The sequence below is a fragment of the Marmota marmota genome, unplaced genomic scaffold (assembly GCF_001458135.2).
Source record: "Marmota marmota marmota unplaced genomic scaffold, marMar, whole genome shotgun sequence".
In the NCBI taxonomy this organism is placed as follows: domain Eukaryota; kingdom Metazoa; phylum Chordata; class Mammalia; order Rodentia; family Sciuridae; genus Marmota; species Marmota marmota.
This window is the reverse complement of record NW_026000119.1, coordinates 10,156,120-10,180,288: the sequence shown is the minus strand read 5'-3', so window position 1 is coordinate 10,180,288 and position 24,169 is coordinate 10,156,120. Positions and strand designations below refer to the sequence as shown.

Below are 24,169 nucleotides of genomic sequence, written 5' to 3'. Positions count from 1 at the left end.
GTATTACACATCTTCATAATCTCGGCAAATGATACAGAGCATAAAGGATGAAGAATGACTCAGTCAATCTATAAACAAACAAAAACCTCAAAATCAAAAATCATAGTAGCAATTTCTAGTGGAAGATAATAAAAGACATTTAATCCATTTCCAAAATTCCACACATGAACTTTCTTGATGGGGCAAAATGAGGACACCTTAATTTTACAGTTAATCTGTTCTAATAATGGAAACTCAAAAGAAAGGTAAATGTCAACATCTACAAACTGGGGGTAGCAATATCTGCTCAGGGTTTGCAAAATTAAGTTTTATCAGAAAAAAAAACACATGAATTGGCACATCTTATGCAATTTTTAGTCTAGTTGCACTCCTTCCACTATCATTTATAATTTAACCCATTATTCTCCACCTCCATCTGATGGAAGGGACCCCGATCTCATAAAAACCTTACCCAAGCCCTTTCAGCTGAACCTCACTCCACATGCTGGCTTCACTTGGCAAAAGGAGGCCACCATCATCAGGTAGATGCAGAGCCCCTGGGGAGGAGGCATCTTCAGCCAAACCAGCACCCAAACCAAGCAGAGAACCTGGAACAACATGCACTCTACCTCCCACTTCCCACCCACAATCTTCAGTCCAGCAACTGATGACCATGAACAGAATTATTCCTGAAGAATCATTTCCTTGACCTGCATAGTTTTTCAAAACTGAATTAAGGCAGTTCATATTAGACCTGAAGTTTGTGCTTCTCTCAAAATTACAGGAGGTCTGGCAATGAAGGATTTTTTCCTCTAATAACTGGCTGGGACTGAGAATCAGGTAACTCCTTTAAGTGCCACAAACTATGTGAGACTTGCTGATCTCATTTATTTTAACAGTCAGGATCCTAGTGGACATTTGAGTTTGCGATCTGAAAGAAGTGATACAGAAAACAGAAAAATGCTCTCAAACCCATCTACCAAATAGTGAAGTCTATTACAAAAAGGGTACTCCTGTTCCATCCTCTCAACAGATATTTATTAAGCACTATGTATTTGGCACTGGTGCAAGATGCTGAAGTCTCAAAGATATTATCACTGACCTCAAGGAGATCAAATACTAGAAAACACAGATACACAAATATTCAAGTAAAGTGTGATCAGCATAGCAACAAAGATAACACAGGAGTTACACCAGGTGAAGAATCAACTTGGCCCAGTGGCAAAGACTTCATAGAGAAATTGAGGTTTATAATGGATTTTTAATGAGAAATAAATGATTTTTAAAGCATCAATGAATACTTGTGAAAAACAAAAATATGTAAGCAATATAATCACAGTTTATCATTTGTTTCAGCAGTGGATAATAACTATGCAGTTATAATAATATCAATAGTGATAATTGGACAAAAGATTATCATAAAATTAGGGCCACTTGCTAGCACACGTACACCACCTGGGAGACTGGTAGTAATTAATCAGTGCCTGTGCTGTACCAGTTCTTAAGTTTTGAGTATCATCCTGAAGTTAATGGTTCTAAAATTATGAAAAAGAAAGAACTCAATAGCAAAGATCTAAAGCTGACAAGTCAAGAAGTAGCATCATAAACAAAGTATTTCATAATACAGAGACGAATAGCAGAAGAAACTCCTAAAAGAGGCAACAGGTGCTGCCTCTAGGGAGGTGGAAAGGCAAGAAGGTGTGGTGTACAAAGATCTTCTTATTATTTTAAATCTATTTCTACCTACTTCTTTATTAAGAAGAAAACTTTTTTACAAGATAATAAATAACATGTTAGTTAACTAGGGCATGCTAAACAAAAAGGACAACTGTATAAAGACATGTCATGAAATAACATGACTTGTCCATCTTGTTTTCAGGGTGGGGATTGTGAAGGAAGAGGAAGTTGGGAAGAAAGTGGGTAACAAAAGATCTACATGCCATGGTACGTTGAATTCTATGATGCAGCTAAGATGTGACCAGTGAAAAGTCTAAAGCAAAAAACCATAATCATCCTTTTCCTTTTTCAAATTTGAAAAAAAATATGTTAATGTCAATATTTAATATTTCAGACATTCCTAAATCAAGATGGTAGTACTGGTTATGGAGAAGAATAAATGAATATGAGGGATTCACAAGGTTAAATCTGAAACATTTGGCGGGGATTGATCATAAAGGAGTTGGAGATGACTCAGAGTTTGCAACTTAAGTAACTGCTTAATTCATTAGCAGATCTCAGGTATATGGGAAGATTGTACCTGAAGAGTAATCCAGTTTTAGACACTAAATTCGAGCTATCTGTAGATCATCCAGGGGACAATTTATGGATATATAAATCCAGAACTGTAGAATGAAGTCAGAACTACAGGTTCTATATTTGGGTGTCATGAAGATTCATTCTCCTGGTACTAAATTCCATGGGAATGGATCTCTCAGAAAAAGCTGTGTGAAAAGAGAAAGCTGATTAAGGATAGAATTCTGAAGAATATCAATAAGATAGGGTGGCAGAAAGAGAAGGGCCCTTCTGAGACTGAGAAGAGGCTACAGAGCTAGAAAAAAAAACAACAACTTCTTCAGAAGAAATTGAACAAAATACAAATTGTCAGAGATATAAATATAAGAAATGAAAAGCATGCATTAGATTTGCACTAGTAATATGTTTCTAGAGAAATCTCAGTAGCATGAAGAATGTGTAAATAATTGTAGATTACTCTTCAAATACATTGAACTTAAAGAGAGAGATTAGTCAACATATACCCAAACAAGAGAGTTTTTTGTTTTGTTTTTTTAATGTGAGATACTTGACAAGAACAAGTCAGTGATAAGAGAAACAAAGATGGGTTACCAATACAAGTAGAAAAACTAGGAAATTGTAGCCTGAGAGCCACAGCCTCTTCTGCAATGTTTAGTCTCATGTTGTCAAAGTTAGCCATTCTGTCAAATATAACTTCAATTTGAGTAAATGGAAAATCTTTGGAAGATAAGAACTAAAATATATTTTATATTCTATACATCTCATTTCATTGTTCAAAGAAATCTCATGTCTGGTTTTAAATGAATGAGAAGCATCAAATGGTTTTCTCAACCCTCACACTATTGACATTTTGGGCTGGATACTTGTTTGTTGTAGGATACTGTATACTGCAAGTTGATTAGATGCCAATAGCATCCACCCCTGACTCAGTTGTCACAATAAAAAATGTGCAGATATTGCTAGATTTCCCCTGTGGTTGTAGAATGGGTGGAAGATTGCCTCATCTGAGAACCACTGTAATTCTCTTCAACCAAATTTATTTTAATCCAAAAGGTAGCTTTCATTTTAAATATACCCCTTTATTCTGAATCAATTGTGCAGACTTCAAAGTCTTGAATTTTAACTTTAAATTTTTTTTTAGGGAAAACACCATTATCTTATAAAAAGATCACCAACCAGACGCAATCATTTTTAATTCACTATATGACTTGAAAGTACTCAACAAACTGTCTTGATCATTTTTCCTAGGAAAACCTAGGATCATAGTTTCCTTTCCCATCCCATAATCTGGTTTATAAACATCAATAAAGTAAGAATTTTTAAAGAGACTATACATTATTAAAATTATATTCTTTATCATCAGGGAAAACACAAATTGTATTTTATGGAAAGTGTGGTGTTTATGAAAAATAAAAGATTTCTAATAAAGAGAGTTGCAAATTACATTCAACTTCAGAATTAGTAAGATTCTAAGAATTTTCAAATATCCCACAAACCAACTCTCACCTCTCTGGAAATTGTTCCCTGGAAGAATTCATCAATTCCACATTTAAAATTCAATAGAGAGACTTCAGTCTCTTCCATAGTATTCCACTTCTGGGAGACCAGGTGTCCATGCTTTCAATCACACCCATTCATTCTTTCAAAAAATATATTAAGCACCTATTTCCAAAGCTCTGTAGGTGCTTCTACATGTTGAGCTAGGGTTTTCCTGTTTGAAGTCACCTAAAATAAGTCTAATCTCTCTTTCCCATAACAGATCCTCATTTTCTAGATGCCAGCTATCAAGGTTCCAGAAATGGATTTCCCTTCTTCAGGCTAACCTTGCTGGTTCTTTCAGCCATATTTTATTGGACATGATGAAGATTCCTCAAAAACCATCCATCCTCCCTAATTACATTCAAATTTTCAAATATGTAATGCATTGAAAATTAGGGAGGATGGATGGGCTTTTGAGGAATCTTCATCATGTCCAACGAAAATGTAATGCATTTAAACAAAGTGTTATCCCCCATGGCCTAGCAAGAACAGAACAGAGTGGGGCTCTCAGCTCCACACTTGCAGTAAGGCAGCCCAGAGTACATCAGCCCTTATGGATGTCACATTAAATGTTAGGGTTTATTCTGCTTATCATAAAATAAAGCTTTTAAATTTCTTATGCTGCTGGGAAGCAATTGTATTGAAATTTTTTTCTTTGTTGCTGTGTTTTGTTCTATGTTTGGTTTTCACCTGCGCCAATGATTTTATACTTGACTCCTTTCATCCATACCTCCCTGCTTCACAAGGTCTGCAGAATTTCTCAAATGTGTTAAAGCAATAAAACTAGGATTAGACAAAATAATATAGTTAGCTATGCTTGCTAAGTGACTATAAGTTGAGTCCTTTTTTCTAGGACGAGTTTTAAAATATCAACTTCACTCGTAAAATTAAAGAAAAAAGGGAAAGAAATCCATCTCTATTTTAGTGAGCCAAAGCTCCATTTACTTTTATGCACTTTGAGATTTTCAAGTTAAAAATTACAGAGTGTAGTAAAAGTATTATCCCTGTCAGTCAGCATGGGCAGTGAAGTCAGTGGGAACAATGCGAGCATTCAAACAGGGGCAGACTGACAAGGCACATGACACTCAGTCTCAAAGCCACTGCTAATGCTGAGGTAAGTAGTGCACCAGCTGGGTCAACTATTTAAAAAGATCATATGTGACCAACTTAAACAGCCATGTACGTTACATTTGCCTCATCTCTGAGCTGAATTTTCCATTTTTAAAGCCAAGTACATTTTGTATTTAAAAATATATGTATAACATGATCACAAAATGTCCATTTGTTTCTATTTTCATGATTTAGGACATTGACATCTTAGGTACATTGAAAACTTCTACTCGTGTATACCAAATCCAATGATTTGTTGCCTCCATATCAATTTCATGATTGGAATCACATCCTAGGATCTATTGGAAAATCCAGTTGTAAACCAAAGGAGCCCAAAGGAGAATTAATCAATCTATTGGTTCAAACAGAAATTGAAAGAATATTTCACAGTCAAATCCCTGGAATTTCATTTATATTAAAAGGAAGCAGAATAGAGTAACAGGAAAATAAAAGTTTTGGGGTCAAATGGAGCTGCATTTGAATCCTCAATCTGCATTTTAATTGTCAGATTTGTGATTTTGATGGTTACAAAATCACCGAGTTTCAGGGTTTCCTTCTGTAAAGTGAGGCCCAGTATACCTAACGCACATGGATGTGGTAAAGATTTAACTATGTGCTTAAAGACAGAGGACGGAGAAAGGAAATTAAGAATATTTAACCTTCATAGGTAATGTTTTGCAGAGGAAGTAAAAGAAGGGGAATTATAATTATTCTGGTAAAAACTAGGTCCTCACGCTCATAAATGTTTAGTGTCAAATATCTTCATTTAGAGTAAAATTTGACTTATGTATATGGTTGTGACATAAACTGCAAAAGCTAAATGTATGTGCATACACATACCACTACATTTAAGCAGTGTGTTTATATAGATGTACTTAATGAGACAAAACTGCATTCTGGTCTCTCCACATGCTGTTTCTCCCTAGTAGTTTTTAAAGAGGTTAGTATTCCTCAGCTGATTAATGGAAATGTGGCATCTTCTACATGTGTGGCTGGTTGTATTCTCAGTACAGTTCTGTCTGTGATTCAGCATGCCATTCATGACATTTGGGGTTGATGATGCAGTTGGTTGGTTAAGTGATTCAATGATACAAATATAGTTGATAAAGTCAGATCTGAGACAGTACTATTTCACAACCCAGTGGATATTAAATCATATTAATTTCCAAAGAAATACAGTTAATTATATTTTTGAAGTTAAAATCAACGCTAGGGTGAAAAAATTGTAAGCATTTGGAAATTTCCCATTGCACACACATTGTTAAGAAGAAAAACAGAACTTCAAATGTACATACCATATGAGAGTATTTCCCAAGTCCAAACTGGGGCCGTATCTAATGAGGAATTGGGGGAAAAAATAGGGCGTGGAAATGATACTTAATTATTTTTGGCTTGCTGTTGGCTGAGACTAAAAAAAGTTTAAAAAGTGAAGTGGCTCAAGTTTGACATTAGTGTTCTTCTTTTTTGTTATCTCCTTTTATACCTTTTTGTTGTTGTCTTGTGCCCTGTGATAAACTAATATCCTCATTCTGGTTTAATGAAGCAAACCATATTCTTTAAGACCTTTTCCTTCCTGAATTTATTGTTTTCAAAGCAGACTCACAAGGAGAGAAATTATTTCACTCAAAAGAACTATTCTAGCGTCTAGAGTGTCTCAACCTGGCCCTTTTAGGAAGCAGAGACTGAGGCATAGATGAATAGATTTTCACTTCATTTGAGAGGTACAATCCCAAGGCCTTGAGAATAAGGAGAAAAGGAAATGAAGCAAAGAAAGGGGCAAAGCAATAAAATATGCAGCCCCCTCATGCTGGGCACACCTCCAAAATGAGCCACAGTTTCACAGCAATGTTCCCAGGTGGCCTGTTCATTCATGAACAGGTCACATAAACGGGTTCAAAAATGAACTTCATCTTGAACTAGTTACAGAAGAAAGAAGGAGAAACTGCACCAGATCCAGTCACTATCATCAAGAATTTCCCACTAGACACAATCCATCCCACAGGGTGTCCACTCCCTCAAAGACTATCCAGGGCCCAGAGGGTGTGGGCAGAAAGCTGACCAACAGGCTAAGGAGGCAGTTAAAGGCCACATTATTTTCGTCTCAACTCAATGTGGAATTGGGGCTTCAGAACACAGTTTCAGGACAAAGAGGGATTTTTCAAGTTCTCTCAAGTCATATCACTCAGAGAACTTCCTGTTCTATCATACTAAAAGACAGCCTTCAGAATTCTCAGGGCCACCTGGAGTGGGAGAGAGGAAGGCAAAGAAAAAAAATTATCTTCACAAAATAGATTTCTGTTCATTCAAAAGCAAGAAAGAAAATTTTGAACTCTTTTTTTTTCAATATTAAACTCTACCCCAAATGGAAGAGACAATATCCTGATGTTTAATAAAGGCTAAGAATGATAGATAACACTGTTTTTCAACTTATAAAATTACAGTCTTATGTTTTTAAATCCCACAGAGGGAAACAATTTAATAATCTGTTACATTTAAACTAACTCAGATATCTGAAAACTGTCAACACTGCAAGCATAGCTTTACTAGAAAATTGACCTCATCTTTTTTTGTTCCATCATTACCATTATTAAATGCAAGACAAGAGTGACTAAACTGACTGGAAATCCCATAATAACCTAGACTTAGTTCATTGGAAATCATCAGTTATCAGAACTGATAACTAAATTTGATTCCTATTAGCTTTATGATAAGACTAGGCAAGTCAGATTTTGTAACACTTTAAGTAAAAAGCTCTGAGCTCACTGAATTTTCATAAGAGTTTAAAGAGAGGAGGCAAAGGAACCAAGGAGAGAGGATGATTTGTTTTCAAGGGGGATTATCTATGTGCACAGTGAGAAGGATTCATGAGTTGGCCTCCGGATCCTGTGATAACACAGTCTCTGACCCATGAGGAAACAGTCATCAAACTTTAATAATGGTGAAGAAAAGAAGACAGGGTTTAGGATGGTTGCTTACCCAACCTGAAAATGCCCCAGAATTTATGCTCTTTAATTGAATCAGAGTAAGCCGACCCAGTTGAATATCAATCCATGAATCATTAAAACTATTCACAAAGATCAGAAAATAAATAAGTAAATATTTTAAGTGTCAGGTGTATAGAAAATAAATTCTACTGCAATTCCAAAAGAGGCAATGTGTTAAGTTGGAGAAATCATAAAGAAAATTCCACCAAGAAGTAGGGAACGGAACTGGACCAAAGGCAATGACATTGAAATGATTTTGGTATGTTTGAAGGACAATGAGCAAAGCTGTCCAGCTGGAGTGAGAATTATACAAAGAAGAATTAAGAAGGGCCTTCTTGATGTGGATTGTGTGACTGTGAAATAATTCAATTGATTTTCTTGTGTGACCTATGAAAATAAGACTCATTAAGCAAGAGTCACAGCACATATTTGCAGTTGAAGCTTTGTAATGTCTGCTCACCACATCCTGAAACACAGATTCCTAATTAAGAATCTGACTATGTTAGAAAACCACTCAATAAGTACTTAACAGTGATGACTGCTATTGGATAGAAACCATCAAGAAAGAGGGGAAGTGAAGTTTATTATTCTGCATGTGGTCTCATCTCACATTTAGGTCAAACTTACTCTTCTTACCCCCCACTACAGGATGCTTGTCATTTATCTAAAGAAAGTGACTAGAGATTTTTCTCACAGAAGTATTCTAACACTGGATGACAATGTTAGAAATAAGTGTCTCCTGATATTACAATATATGAAAATTTTTGTCAACATGATTTATCAATTATAATTGTGTTATTTTCCCTTGATGATAAGATCATGTTAATAATTATTATCCAAATGTATGGTAAAATATAAAGTATGCAGTGTCTTCAAGGCATAAATCGAGCCTGGGGGATGTGAATGGTATTATAGCCCTAGATGAGGAGTGGCAGAAGAAATAATCAAGTAATTTTTTTTCAAAACTCTTCTCTACTGGTCTCCCAGGTCTCCAAGGATCCTGCCTGTCTGTCCTTCCCATAGGAGTCTGTCTACTAACAGTTTCACTGAAACTATTGTCCAACTTACATTCTCAAAGTGCAATAGCATCAGGCTACATTCCTGAAGATATAACAAAACTAAAAGTCATTTGGTCTACCACCTGTCTCACCTAGGAACCCCTCTACACAAACCCAAAGCTCCAGGCATAGGAAGCTCACTACAACCCAAGGCAGCTGAGTCTGTTGCCTTCAAAACTCCATTTGGGAAAAACTTTCTCCCAAATGAGGGGGAGAACTGTCTTCTTCCTGGAATTTTAGTTGGTTAGTCCAAGAAGTGCTCTCTGAATCATACAGAGAAAAATCTTCATAGAAACAGCTTTTCAAATCTGTATAGTTGGATCTCATTAACAAAAATTTATTTTTTTCTACCCACCACCCCAATCTCTCTGTCCTCTTGGTTATGTGTGTGAGTGTGTGTGTGTGCACGCACGTGTGTGTATTCGTTTGGTTTTGTCACTTATCACAGTCTCTGGTCCCTCATCTTTGAAAAGCACCAGTGATTTCTTCATAACCCACTCACCAGCAGCCTCTTCCTAAGCCCCAGGCTTCTCCACATCCACAGTATTCAATATGGCTGACCCTCCCAAACTTTCCATCTAAAATCTGGCCCCTCTTGGCTTCCTGAGTCCCTTTTCACTCATTTCTGCCATGTTTCTGACTCCTACACCATAAATACAAGTGCCACCAATACTTCACTTCAGGCTTCCTTTTTCCCAATTTTTGAAAAAAATTTTGGAAAAATAAACATCACATAGAATTTATTATCTTAACTTTTTTAAGGTATACCATTTGGTGTGATTAAGTGCGTTCACATGGTTGTGCAACCATCACTACCACATATCTCCAGAATTATTTTCAATTTGAAAAATTAAAACTACACACATCACATTCACTCCCCATAGGCTCCTCTGCCCAGCCCCTGGCCATACCCATACTACCTTCTGTCTCTATGATGGTACACTCAGTCTTCTTTTTTACAATGTTATCCAAAATGCTCAGGGATTCAGTATTTGAATAAATATTTACTGAGGATTTATTGTGTGCCAGGCACTATGCCAGGTCCTGAAGTTATAATAAACTGACCAATTCATTTATATTTCTAGCTCTACTTTCTCAACAGTAGATGCTTCAAACTAGGCAGTAATTAGAATTTCCCCCAGAGTCCTTTTTGGAAATGATTTTTCAAATCTCATAATAATTTCATATTTACAAAAATGCAAATACATAGCATTTCTAGCTCCCCATTCCCCATTTTCAGCTTCCTCTAATGTTGTCAACTTACATCACTGCAGTATATTTATCAAAACTAAGAAAAAACATGGGCACATTACTATTTACTAAACTCAGACTTTATTCTGATTTCACCAGTTTTTCCACATATCTCCTTTTTGTGTGTTAAAGTTCTTAATCTTCTCTGGTCTTTGACAGTTTCTTAGTCTTTCCTTGGTTTTTGTGACCTCATTGACATTTAATAACTACTATTCAAGTCCTTTACAGATTGTCCTTTTCTTTTGATATATTCCTCATGATCAGACTGGGGTTATAGATTTTTGAAAAGAATACCATGATGAAGTGTTGTTATTACATTGGAAGGGAATACATGATATCTTCAGGATATCATTGGTGATGTTAACCTTGATCACCTGATTAGAGTAGTGATTACCAGATTTCTCCACTATAACATTACTGTATTTCCCCTCTTATTAGTTATCGTGTATGTATGTTAAGAACATTTAACATTAGAATCAATTGGGGTATAATTTCTCATTTTTCTGATTGTACAGATTGCAGAATCACACTGGTCACACAGTCACCTATATACATGCAGCAATCACAATGTCTATTCTATTCTGCTGTCCTTCCTAATTGATTCTAATGTATGAATTGCCAAGATCATTGTAATGTCATGTGTAGCTAATAAAAAAAATGAAACGCTACTTAACCATCCAGCAATAAGTCAGAGGAACAAGCTTATCATCTGAGAGACTATGTGTACAGTCCAATAAAGTTTACTGGCTCAATATTTGCATTTAAAAAAAAGAACATTTAACATAAGATCTACCTTCTCAGCATAATTTTAAATCTAAAATAAAATATGATCAAGCATAGGCAGTATGGTAGATCTCTATGATTTATTCATCTTTAATAACTGATCTTTATATCTTTTGACCAATATTTCACCATTTCCCATTCTCTTCAGTCTCTGGAAACCTTCATTCTGTTCTCCACTTCTCTGAGTTTGACTATTTTAGGATACTCACATAAGTACAGTAATCTCACCTCTGGGATCAGGTCTTCTATGTTCATTGCAGTTTTTATTTTTAATAGCAAAGACAGAAACAAGGTAAATATTCATCAACATATATGTGAATAAAGAAATGTATGCATACAATGGAATATTATTCATCTTTTAAAAATAAGGTAACTATGTTATTTGTAGCATCATATTCCATTCTTTGAAAGCATGTCTTTAACTACAACCTACACTCAAATAAGTCAAGAGACTAAGCTCCATCTCCTAGAGGGAGGTGGATCTACATAAAATATTTATAATTATTCCATAAGGAAAATTTGTTTCTTCTCCTTTATTTTCAAATGTAGATTCCTAGGGTCATGTTAAACCATATCTTGTAGGTGTAGAGAGCCATGGTAATTTCTACTGTTTTATAGTTCTGGGAAAACAAACACATTTGGCTTCCACTTGATGTCAACTTCCATATTTCCAAAAGTTCATAGGGTATTTATCTTAAAAGAAGTTCATATCCCTGCAACAAAAGCAGTTCTTTTTCACATACGTTACCATAAAATCATTTTTCCACTCATAATAGCAGCCTTGGAGACCTCTTTAATTCTTCTTTCCCCTTCCTTACCAACACTCGACTTGTCATATATTTTACAAATTCTTGCTTTCAACTATTTATTGAATTTGCTCTTCTCAATTCAGAAGTGCCAATTTCAGTAAGTCCCTTCCTTTTATTTTCTTCTGATTGATTTTTCCTCATCTGACTCATTCTGCACACTAAGGTCAATCTTACAACGCTGCACTGTGTTGCTGCCCCTCTTGAAAATATCAAAACAACTACCCATTATCATTATTATCCCATTCCCAAGGAGGCTCTCTGACATGATGAGCTAGGGACAAAAGTATGTACTTGATGTTACAGAATGGAGCTTGCATAGAATATAGTAGAGTTTGGGGAGGAAAAGAAAGAAGTGCCTTCTGTTCTTGTTTCCTCTAAATGTTTTGTGGTCATGAGTCAATTTTCTTAATTGGTTATTAAAATTTTAATCATTACAAATTTTAATCATTTCCATTTTTGTCACTAAAAAATGACAAAAAGAGTCTGTCTTTTTTACAGGCTCTTTTCTACTCTAAAATGGACCTGGAGCTACATCCTGAGTATGAGCCTTCCCCAACCTTAGAAAGCCTAGCCATGCATGGTTAGGGACTAGGGGAAAAGAACCATGAAGCAGACCATTCATCTGGACCTTAGGCAAAAGGTGGGGTCAGATTTTCTCTAAATTGTAGAGAATATGACCAAAGGCAATCTCAATATTTCCACAGTGTTTTAACAAATTTCTCAGGCAATAAACCATAGAACATTTCAAGATAAAGCCTTAATTTATCATGAAAAGTATGAATTTATCAACAAATCCCTCACTCCATTCCAAGGAAATCCTAGAGATTGATTGCATCAAGAATTTAGGATCCTGACTAATGTCTTTATTTTGGGAACCTTGTCATTATCCAGTCAGTATTTCCCTCAGCACCACAAAAAGGTGATCCTTTGTTGTAGGCATTTGGATTTCCTAACTTTCTGCTACACCAGAATAGTAACTATTAATTTTTCCACCTTCTAATCCTTCCCCACATTTTATTCCACCACTAATATGGAAGAATTAACTCAAGTCACTACTTTGTTAGTGAATTTTCCCAATCACTCCAGCCCTTAATAAATTTTCCTTCTATGAGATCATATTTAATCTGTGCTATGCAATTTAACTTTGCTAAGGATTGAAATATTCTACAGTGTTTCTTTTGTGATGAATATTTTTATCCAATGTATTACAAGCTCTTTTTTTTAGAAAGACAATGGTTTATAATTAGACTATTCTGATTAATTCTTTACTGTTTTAGACATACTTTACAATAGTGTTATGTACACTTTAAAATAAAAGAATTACATAAGAAAAGTATTTAGATCTTTTCATGTTTTAGAAATAACAATAATACTATCAGACCAACCCTACTATGCCATGGGCAAGAGAGTCACACTTTTGGATAAATTAATGTCTTCATGATGCTGATAGTCAATACTTAAATTTCATGAACAACTCTGATTCTGTAGGGTCTATTGGGCAAACTGTGTTCAGCTGCCATCATGGTAAAGAACTGTCTAATAAAAGTAAGCCATTATTAACTGATCTGAAGACATAAAAGAATACAAAGTTATGTAAGAAGTTTATGGGTTTTCTGTTTTCTGGTTACTGAAGGTAGGACTGTGTGTGTGTGTATATGTGTGTGTAAACTGCAAAGTATACATCAAGCTCTTTGTGGTACACTACGAGAAGCTACTGGTCTAAGAGGACTTCTTGCACTCTTCCCTCAGATTTATTTTTTCAGCAAATACTTATTGGGCATTTGTTATATGTGGATGCTGCTCTGGGCACTGAAATAAAACTGAACAGAACAGACAACACCCCTGCCATGATGAAGCTGACATTCAAACAGAAGCATTAAAAACAATTCTGAAAATATGGTCATGGGAATCAGATTCTTGCTATTTTATCTTTGCTTGCCTGCGGCAGTGAATTTTTTTCATTTATCAAAGTACAAACTCTAATACTCCAATTGGCTTAATGAACACAGCATTTCTGTTTATCCTTTTTAGATCATACCTATGAAATAATTTAAGCATTATCTGCATATTCATAAATATTTACAATGTCAAGAATATTAATATTATGCTGAACATTTATTTCCCAATTATTGCACTAAAATCTTTTCCTGCATTATCTCATTTTATCCTCAAAGCAATCCTGAGTCTCTAGATGACATTTACCATTTTTTTTTTCTTTAGGTAAGAGAATGAGGCATAGAGAGGTCAAGTAACTATCTCAATTTTACAAATCAATCATTGTGAAACAACTTAATATTTATGCATGGCTGTTCACTCTTAAAATTTTGAAAAAATTAGTTTATCCCCCAAAATGTCTAAAGTAATTTATTTTCCATTTTCCTGATTTTGACATTGCATCATCATTCTTCCAAAATGTCAGTTTCATTTCTTTTTAATTGAGGTAATTATTTGTATAATTAAAATACATGAGAGAACCCCACTTGGATGAGATTATCTCAAATATTAAAATCCCCTTTTAAATATATTATTTTACTCTGCCACTACAGTCTGATTTTTGTGTTCAATATCCATATCAGGCAAGTAGCATCAAATTCTTTGTTGCACAAAATTATGATCAAAATTTGCAAGGGAAGAAGAATCTATGAAATCATTTATTTTTAGAAAGTAAATATGTATTTTACTTTTGCAGCTTTATTTTTCATATGTGTTCCTTTTTAACAAAATGAGTTAAAATGAGGCTCTTGAGAATTCTTATCTATTTCCTATTTCATAACTAGTAGGAGCAGTCATTCTAGACATAAATAGAAAATTTGTCCATCAGTGAGTAGACCCAGATTAAATTCATAAAATGCCTATAATCAAAATATCAAAAACAAATCAAAGTATTGATTATAATTAATGATTTCTTCTGTATTTTCCTATTTTCTACTACAGTAGCCCTTGCTTATCTAAAGCTTACTCTGTTCCAGGCACATTTTAAGTGCTTTATACAGTGATACATTTAAGCCACATAATAGGTTTGGTTTTATTACTGTCAGTTTTCATAGATGAAGGAACGGAGACCTTATGAGACTTGCCCAAGATTTCAGAGGTAGCAAGTCTCTGCACTGGCATGACTCAGTCTGGCTCAGGGTTTACCTCTTGACTATCTCGCTGCCCTGTCTCAGAATAGGTTCCTTTTACCCATTCTCAGTAATAGGCATGTGGGTTCAATCCAGAAGAATGTAAAGTAATATCACCCCACTCTATCTGCCCACAGGAGCACTCCCCAGGTGTTGTGATGGTGAAGCAGATGAGGAAGGTACAGTAGTCACCATACAAGTTCAGGTTGATTTAAGAATAGAGTCAGAGTGGGCTGCCCAGAATGACGCTGGGCAGAATGAAGTAAAACACTTGGTCTGCTCAATGTCAAGTGAATATTATCAACAGCATGGCCCAAGTTAGGGTTCTAAGCAGGGAGTATTTCTTAGGTAGAATGAAGAGCCAGGGGTCTAATATGTGTGAGAGAGAGAGAGTGTAGAAAACAGCTAGGATGAATATAAATGGCTTTTAAATAAGTCTGGAGAACTGGTTCCCAGTGGTGGGTTTCCACTTAAATGCAATGTAATATCTCTGAATTTTAGTGTCTAATCCCCTCCTATTTACTATATTCAACAATGAATGTTTATCTGTTATGATCCAGGCACTCATCTTGCACTTAGAGTTCATATTCATCAAGCCAGAACCTTGTAGTATTTACATAACCTCTCTGTTTCATATCTTCCTCTATAAATGGAAATAATAATGATATCTAGCACAGGAGCTAGATAGCATTACTATGTGAATAAAATGGGTTATTAAGCTCTTAGAACAGTGCCTAGCTCACACACTGCATAACTACTCTGCTATTATTTTTGTTGTTCAGATAAAATGAGATAATGGGGATGAAAACACTTTTTCAATTCTAAATGTCCCCCAAAATGTAAAGAGTTACTCTATTGAGATTCCATAGTGAAGGTCAAGTAGATCCCCAAGTGCAGAGCAACATTCTGTGTCAGTCTCCCTAGGAGGTAAGAGCTCTCTCGATTTCCAGAACCCAGGTGACATTGCAATAGGAAGGTGGTCACAAACAAGTCAGATCCAGATCTCATAAAAATGATTAATTCAGCTCTGATGACATTTTTTCTGGCCTTGCTACTGAGCTTGCTGCACTAGAAGGCAAAGGCAAGTGGTCATTTCCTATTCTAGAAAGGCCTGGACCACACAGCTCACCTCAAAGAATAGAGAACAAGAATTTATATGTCATGTACTTACATCTAACCATTAGGAAACTCAGACAATTGATGGATATGAAAACTTCATATATAATGTAAAATAACTTAGAAATTCCACACTGACAAGTCAAATATCAAGTCTATCTCTAAAGCATATCTAGCTCAACTTCTACATGAACCACCAAAAGTTCTTTTCTATTTAATATTAAACAGAAACCTATGACTAGAACAACTTGATTATTCACCACTAATGAAAAACATGTGTCCAAAAAGTTCTAATCAAAGAGAAAAAAAATCACCTAACACCACACAGAATTCAAAGAACATTTTTAATAAACCATTGGAAAGTACCCTAGTCCACTGATCTTCTCTTCTTCACTTAAATACTTATTTTGTCTTATTTAATTTAATGAATTAGTTAATTAATTATTGGGGCTGGAACCGAACTCTGGAACCTTTTGTATGTTATACCCTCAACCCCCAACACTTATATTAAAAGCCTATATTTTTACCAATGAACTATGCCATTGAACCAATCATGTGAAGGATGTAGCAGCCTGACTTTCTAATATGAAACATAAGAAATGGAAGAAATAATCTTACTTCTTGCAAAACAAGAATGGATGAATGGATCACCAGCACAGCCAATTGCAAGTTCCGTGTAACAAGAGGTGAAGAAACATGCCCTTCTACAACATCTCTGAACCATGGGCTAATGTTTGGCAAAAGCATAATAGAAATGCTTTATTTGCTGCCTTTTTTTAGTGGATGGGCACATTCCACCAATAACCACTTGAATTCATTCATTCATTAATTTAACTGATATGTTTTGCATATTTGCTATCTGCCACTCTATACAATCTCCCCAAAGTAAATAATAAGTCCAAACAAATAAATAAATGCATGTTACATTAATAATTCTTTCTGTTATATAGGTAACTTAGAACCTTGAAATAAGATTAAATATGAACATTGTTATAAATGTTCCACCTCCCTTTTATAAATAATAACTAGCCTATAAGTCAGTAAATAATATACCATATATCTTCAGGAAAAAATGTAAAGAATGCAGGAAAGTATTTCATGGTTACTTGACTTTGCTGATAATCAAAGTAGGCAGTTGCTTAATTGATGTGAATTAAGATTAAATACTCCATCTCTCTCCAACCATCCAAAACAGTTTCTCCTCTTCCTTTATATGCTCACAATTACAGATTCATTTGAGCTACTGAGATTCCTTTTTTGTTAAGATACAAATATCCCCATGAATGCTAGCAGTCTTTAGCTATAAAAAGAATACCCATTTTAATCAGATTACTTTCCTCTTAAATTTGACTTGAGAGTATTCCTGACCAACTAGCCTAAGAATTCTTTGTGGGTCCATAATCAACTAGGATCTTAGCTTAAGAAGCATTAATAGTACATAAAACATGAAGGTAGCATGGGGCAGGGCTGAGAATTCAAATCTTGAAATCATATAGACAAGAATTTGATTCCACCTTATGGTGTATTTTAGGGAGTCACTTAATTTCTCAGAGTGTTAGGCTCCAGGTCTATAAAGTTGGGTCATTTGTAATAGCATCTACCTTTCGGAGATATAGTGAGTGTTAGAGAAAATCTGACCTTCCTATAGCCAGCTCTCTGAAAGAGAATTAATTTTGAATGTCCTAAAGCATCTATTGTCTGATGATTTAACTTCTTTGTTGTGCATCTAGACTAGGATTAGCTATGTATCCTCTGTAGGACAACTATGAGTCACTCAAAATAAGTATATGGTTTAAGGGGCTGGGGATATGGCTCAAGTAGTATGGCTCTCACCTGGCATGTGTGAGGCACTGGATTTAATCCTCAGCACCACACAAAAATAAAATAAAGACATTGTGTTCACCTAAAGCTAAAAAATAAATATAAAAAAAATAAGTATATGGTTTAAAACTCTTGTGGACTTGCCTCGCATGCACAAAGCCCTGGTTCAATCCCTAGCACCACAAAAAAAAAAAAAAAAAACTCTTGTGGAATCCAGACTGAGAAAGCCAAAATGGATCCACACCTGGTATGTGGCCAAAACTAAAAGCATGACTGTTATTATTACACACAAGGTGAGTTTAGCTGTAGGGACAGTATAAAAGAATGAGGAAATCAACTCACTGTATTATGTTTGAATTACTATAAACCTTTAGCACTCCACAACTTGGTTGTGCATTAAGTTTTCCATAGAAACATGGAAAGTTGCTCATTTAAAGGACATTGGGGGCTACTCCATTTGAAGCATTCTACAATTGTCTAAATAGGTAACTTAAGAATAATTAAACTTGTATAAATGAATGGTGGTATTAAATACTTGCCACTTCAGTGTCTGACTTGCAAATCTTAGAAGGTATAAGTCAAAACCTATACTCCTCCACAAAAGATTCTTGCTTTTGTCCCTGGTGTTAGTCAGCTTTTTATCTCTGTGACCAAAACACCTGACATAAACAACTTAAAGGAGGAAAAGTTTATTTTGGCTCAGATTTCAGTCCATGACTAGCTGGCTTCATTGCTTTGGTCCTGAGGTGAGACAGAACGTCTTGGAGGAAGGTTATGGAAGAGGAAAGATGCTCAGCTCATGGCAGCCAGGAAATAGTCACACAAGACAGAAAGGAAGGGGCCAGGAACAAGATAAACATTTCTAGGGCAAACCTCCAGAGACCTCTTCCTTCAACTAGATTCTACCTTCTAATAATCTATTCAAATTAATAATCCATAAAATGAATTCATCCACTGATGAGATTAGAGCCCTTGTGGTCCAATCATTTCCTAAAACCTTTACCTGTGGAGACCACTTCATTGTGGTTGGAGCCTTAAGCACATGAGCCTTTGGGGGACATTGCAGGTCTAAACCATAGCAATCCCTTTTTGAGAAATAAATGCCCTGAATTGCAAGATGTCTTTTTAATGCAAATGTATGAGAGAGAGAGAGAGAGAGAGAACCCTCTAAAGTCCTTGCAGATGAAGAGAAATCCATTGCTATGAAGATATAATAATAAAACCAGTCACATCTCTTCGAACTTAATGCTTACTACAGACTTTAATATAAGATTATTCCAATTAGTTCTATCCTTTAAGTACCCTTTTAATTCAAAGTTTTATATGAACTGGCCTGGGAAGGTAATCCTAACCATTGTTTAGACAGGATGTTTTGTGATAATTTGTGATTCAAATCATCCAATATTAACACTAACTTTAAAAACACAGAAACTGCCCTCACAGACAAAATGTAAGAGTTACTGGAACCAGACTCCAATTTTCGTGGCATGTCTTGAAAAAGCAAGCAAATGCAAATATGGCTCAGAATGAAGTCACTACAGGGTGTTCCCCTCTTTTGGCAAGGAAGAAGTTATGGATTGGCATCTTCGTCATCTAAGGAATCATAACCAGTTACAAATTAAGGCTATCGCCCATCACCCATAATGCTTAGAATGAAAATAATCTTAATGGGATTATTTCTCATACAAAATAACAAAGCTGAAAACAAAGTATTCAATATCTCTTCTTCAACAGTTTCCTCTGAATCACTGGAATTGGTATACTATTAATAAATGGATTTGTTAGCAAATAAGATAATACTGTTGAGAAATGGAAGGGTTTTTTGGAAATTCTATTTATAGAAAAATTAAGTTGTTCAAGATTTCTACTGACTATGAAAATTCCTTTAGCTTTAGTAAAATATAATCAATTAATATGTACAAAGAATTTAATTACATATAAAAATATGTACAGATCTACATATATAAGTATATACATTATTACATATATAAATAGAAAATTTATATCTATGTTAAATTTATACGTACCATATTAATTCAGTTTTCCTAGGTATGACTCTTTTCTATATCACCTTACTTTTCTGTTCATAAAATTTCCCAAAGGGAATAGTCTATCATTTGCATATGTTATAATAAAAACTCCCCTGTCTAAATCCATCTGCTAAGTCCCAGGTGTATTTAAGGAGCATCTGCATTTATAATACATATAAGTCATCCATAATTTGTCACGAGTTATTTTACTTTTTTAAAGCATATGAGAAAGGAAAGTGTATAGTCATCTGAGAAACCCCTTCATTCTACAAATGAAGAAAACAATGCCAGAAAGTTGTGACTTACAGATATCTTAGTCACAGAATGGCAGAGCAAGAACCAGATCTCATGTCTGCTCAATGCCAGCTCTCTGGTCTTTCCACTGTCCCCCCCCCCCCCAACACATTTCTCACATTCTTTTCAAAAAGTAAATAAAATAACATGTCCCTTAAATTAGGAATGGAACTTAAAAGTAAAGTGTGTATGATAGAAATAGAAATGCTTAATGGAAACAGTGATGCCAACAAATTATATCCTTTGGCATTTTGCAAAAAAAAAAGAGAGAGAGCTCTTAGTGGATGCAGACGCAGAATTCAACTTCCTAAGTCAATCATTCTGAAGGTGATTGTACATTTCGGTTACCCTGAGTGTATAGAAGTCTGTACAATTCTGCCTTTTGACAAGTTTTCAAAAAAAAAAGTTAAAGCACAGTATGACAGTAAAGTGGGGGAGAATGTCCATCAACACTCAACAGTTATTTCTACCCTGGCATTTCTCTTGGCCCAGCACCCTAATTTGAGCTCTAATTAGCTCATGCCTGGATCATACCTATGAAACAATCAGACCCTCTGATCTGCAGTTTTTCTCCCCTCTTCCCACAGTGCACCCCAGTGCCAGATTCATTCATCTCCTGTAAATCATTGTTCACATTATACCTCCTTCATCCAAGCCTTGTGATAGTGTGCATTTTACTACTAATTGATTCGTGTCCAAATATTTTACAGTCTTTTTTTCAATTCGTCATAATCTGTCTGCATTTTATGAATTCTGTCTTACAAGCTGTTGCTTGCTTTCCAGTAGAACATTCTCAATCCCATCATCAACCTTTACTAAGTGCTTTTTCCCTTATCTATTTCTCACTTTCTTCTCTGCTATTTGAAATCCTACCCAAGCTTCCATTACCTACTCAGGTCCCTTAAACAGTTTCTCCCCACTATTCCTTTCCTCACTACTGAGCTCTCCCTTCTTTGGTTTCCTAAGTGTTTCTCTAATTGTTTCTTGCATTCCCTAATGTTCTTTTTGGGGCAAGAATTGTGGTCTAGGAATCTCTCAAATACTCTTCTCACCCCCTACCCATACCTACATACTTCAGCATCTTGCTGACTACAGCAGATACTGAGTACCTAGACTGCCAGACTGTGCAGGTAAGGCAAAGGAGGAGGATGCCACCTACATCCCAGTGATCCTGGTGAAAGTCCTAAATCTCAGGTGCATCACTCTTCTTGATGCTCCTCATTACTCTTCACTACACTAATACTGACATCTCCCTCTGCAGGATTTGTTAAATCCATCCCTTCTTTCTAACCATGAATCTATGTCTGATCCACCTGCAACCAAGTTACATTACCCGCTTTCTCACTCCAAGGACAGAACAAAAATGAAAACATTGATTTAGATTCCACTTATTTTTCCTCCATAAGAAAAAAATTCCACCCCTTTATTCACATGTGTTTCCAGGGTTGAAGATAGGAGTGATACCATGACAATGTTTAGGCTAGGGAGACCTCCCCATGTACCATCCAAGATGCCCATACTCTCCAGTTAAGACTAGAAAATATCACTAGGGTCCCTTTCCTTCTGACATCCAAAATAACCACAATGCAAGAGGGTGTTTCCAGGTGGTGGACTTTTCCCACCTACATGACTTCCTGCTCCCCTCCTACTTTGGAGGCAAGGAGAGCCTTACTTCCAGTCATTTGAAGTTCCAGCTCTCCATCCTAAGCACAGACTTCCAAGGTCATAGGGATGGCTCCAGAAAGTTCAAGTCACCTGTTCCTTCCACCTGTCCTCTTCCCTCACCCAGGTGATTCATGTCCAGTGGTCTTTAAAGTAACAACTTTTCTCCCACTGAAGAAAAGTTTTCCCTCCCAGAGTTTCGTCTTAAAATAGGAAATAACAGATTACAAGTGAAGTGTTCTTGAATTTCATCAAAGGTTTCCTCAATAAAATGTGTCATTTCCCTTTCCTTTCTTCCCTGTCAGCAACAGGAGAGTCAGGTCCCGGAAGGTGAGTTTTTGCCTTTCCCAGTTCCTTCCAGCTGCCCCAGCAAAAATAAGGCATATTAATTCATTCTTAGATCATGACAGTTTCTCCAGGAGCTGTCCCCTTCCTTTCTCACACTGCCGGACACACACACACACACACACACACACACACATACAGAGAGAGAGAGAGAGGGAGAAATTCTCTCCACCAGGTTGCTCCACACTCCCTGCCAGCATCTTGGGTCACTGAGTTTCTCCTGTGGGTACCCTTCTGGGTACAGACGTCTATTCTCCTTCTTTAGTGAGTTTTCCTCCCACCACTCCGCACTCGAGGGCACTCTGTCCCCAGAGCCCTAAGGCACCCCCTAGGGTCGCTGTAGGGCCCTCTGTTCTGTGCACTGCTCCCGTTGGCAACCTGAGCATAGCACCGGCAGCGCGGCCCGCGCGATCCCTTCCGCCTTCGGGCCTCCCTCCACGCCTAGGGGCAGCCTCCAACAGGTGCAGCCCCAAGTGCCCAATTGCCAGATCCTCAACTTCGTCCTCTCTCAGTCATCAAAGTTCTCTGACCCGCGCTCGCCAGCCCGAGAGCGCCCTCGTGCCCAGATGTCTGCGCGACTCAGAGTTCGCCCTCCCTGTGACTCCAGCCCCAGTCTTTCCTCCTGCTCTCAAGTGCCCAGCGCGGCCACTTACCCAGGGCAAGGGCCAGGAGCAGTGGCAGGGAGCTGGCGCCGCTGCCCGGGGCGGCCCGGTCCATCAACCCCGCTCTGCGGGGCCGGGCAGCCCCTAGACGAGTCTCCCTCCTCCTTCTTCGCCCCCTTCCCGGGACCCGGGCGCTCGAGAGGGTGCTTGGAAACTAATCCTGGAGCCAGGAGGAAACGAAACTACTCTTCTGGCTGGCACCCTGGCTACAGGGCAAGGAAACACCCAGGGAGGACGGCCGGCCGGCTCTGTGAGTGTCGGGAGAGGAGGGAGCCTCCTATTTATCCTCACTCCTGCACACACCCCACTAAAAAGGCGCAGAAATTGGTGGTAGCGGCCACGATGCTCCCACCCAAATTGCCCCACACCCATACCCACACCCAAGGATACATTTGGGCGGCCCTCGGGCCAGCTCACCCACTCCCCCTGCTGGGTCGCACCTGACTGTTCATTTCCCTCCCCCTGGAGGAGTAAACAAGGTAGGAAGGGAGATGTGAGAGACCACGTGGAGGACTGTAAGGCGCTGACCCCGCCCGCGCGCAGCCCTCAACTCCTGAAACCTGCTGACACAGAATCAAACGTGTTCTGGAACTCTAACTTTCCTCATTTCAGTTGTCATAGAGTGACCAGAGTCAAGGATCACTGAGAACAACCTCAGGCATTTGACAATAGCAAGCCTCTCTGTGAGTGTATGAAGGCAACTGCAAGTCTCATTATTATCTATCATAGTCCTAAAGCTAGTATCTTGGTTTTCAGTAAGCATTATCTTCTAATAATTTTTGAGAATTTTGTCTTATCAAAATCTACTTTAGAAATTTCATTTGCAATTTATTTATACCTTTGCTCATTTTTTATTTTATTTGCATTTATTTATTTTATTTATTTACTGTATTATTCTGTTAATTTTTGTTGGATCTATGAAAATAACAAGAATGCTTTTTGCTTCTGGCTTACCAAACCCTCTCCCTATTTTATCATACCGTGTTATGAAGAAATGGTGGGATCCATTGGTTGTGCACCAAATAATTTCTGGAACACAGAGACATACAGCTTTCAAGGACAGAAAGGAGAATACAATTTTCTTTATATTATTTATATATTTGCTTTCAAAAATAACCAAAGAGTAAAGGTGTTCTGTGCTATGTCCTATGTTTCTATTGCAAGAGCAATAAGTATAACCATGCCCCATCAGTTCAGAAGTTGTATATCTATTACCTCCAAACATCTGATAAACATTATTTTATGTATAAAATGCAAATCAGATGTCTGCTGCTCTCTCCCCAATTCATTGTTTAAATTAAGCAAATTATTATAAAATTTTACTCCATAAGTGACATTTCATTTCAAAACC

The 24,169-nt window shown here is 36.8% G+C and overlaps 1 protein-coding gene across 2 annotated transcripts in view; it reads right to left on the bottom strand.

Moving 5' to 3' along the window:
• Btc (betacellulin) overlaps positions 1–22,936 on the bottom strand; it is a 54,193-nt gene extending 31,257 nt beyond the window's left edge. For both annotated transcript variants that reach the window (XM_015499170.2, XM_048784842.1), the window contains exon 1: positions 22,810–22,936. In XM_015499170.2, the coding sequence (XP_015354656.1) occupies positions 22,810–22,873 (64 nt within the window). In that variant the 5' untranslated portion in view covers positions 22,874–22,936. The remainder of the gene's footprint in view (positions 1–22,809) is intronic.
• Between the last annotated feature and the right edge of the window lie 1,233 nt (positions 22,937–24,169).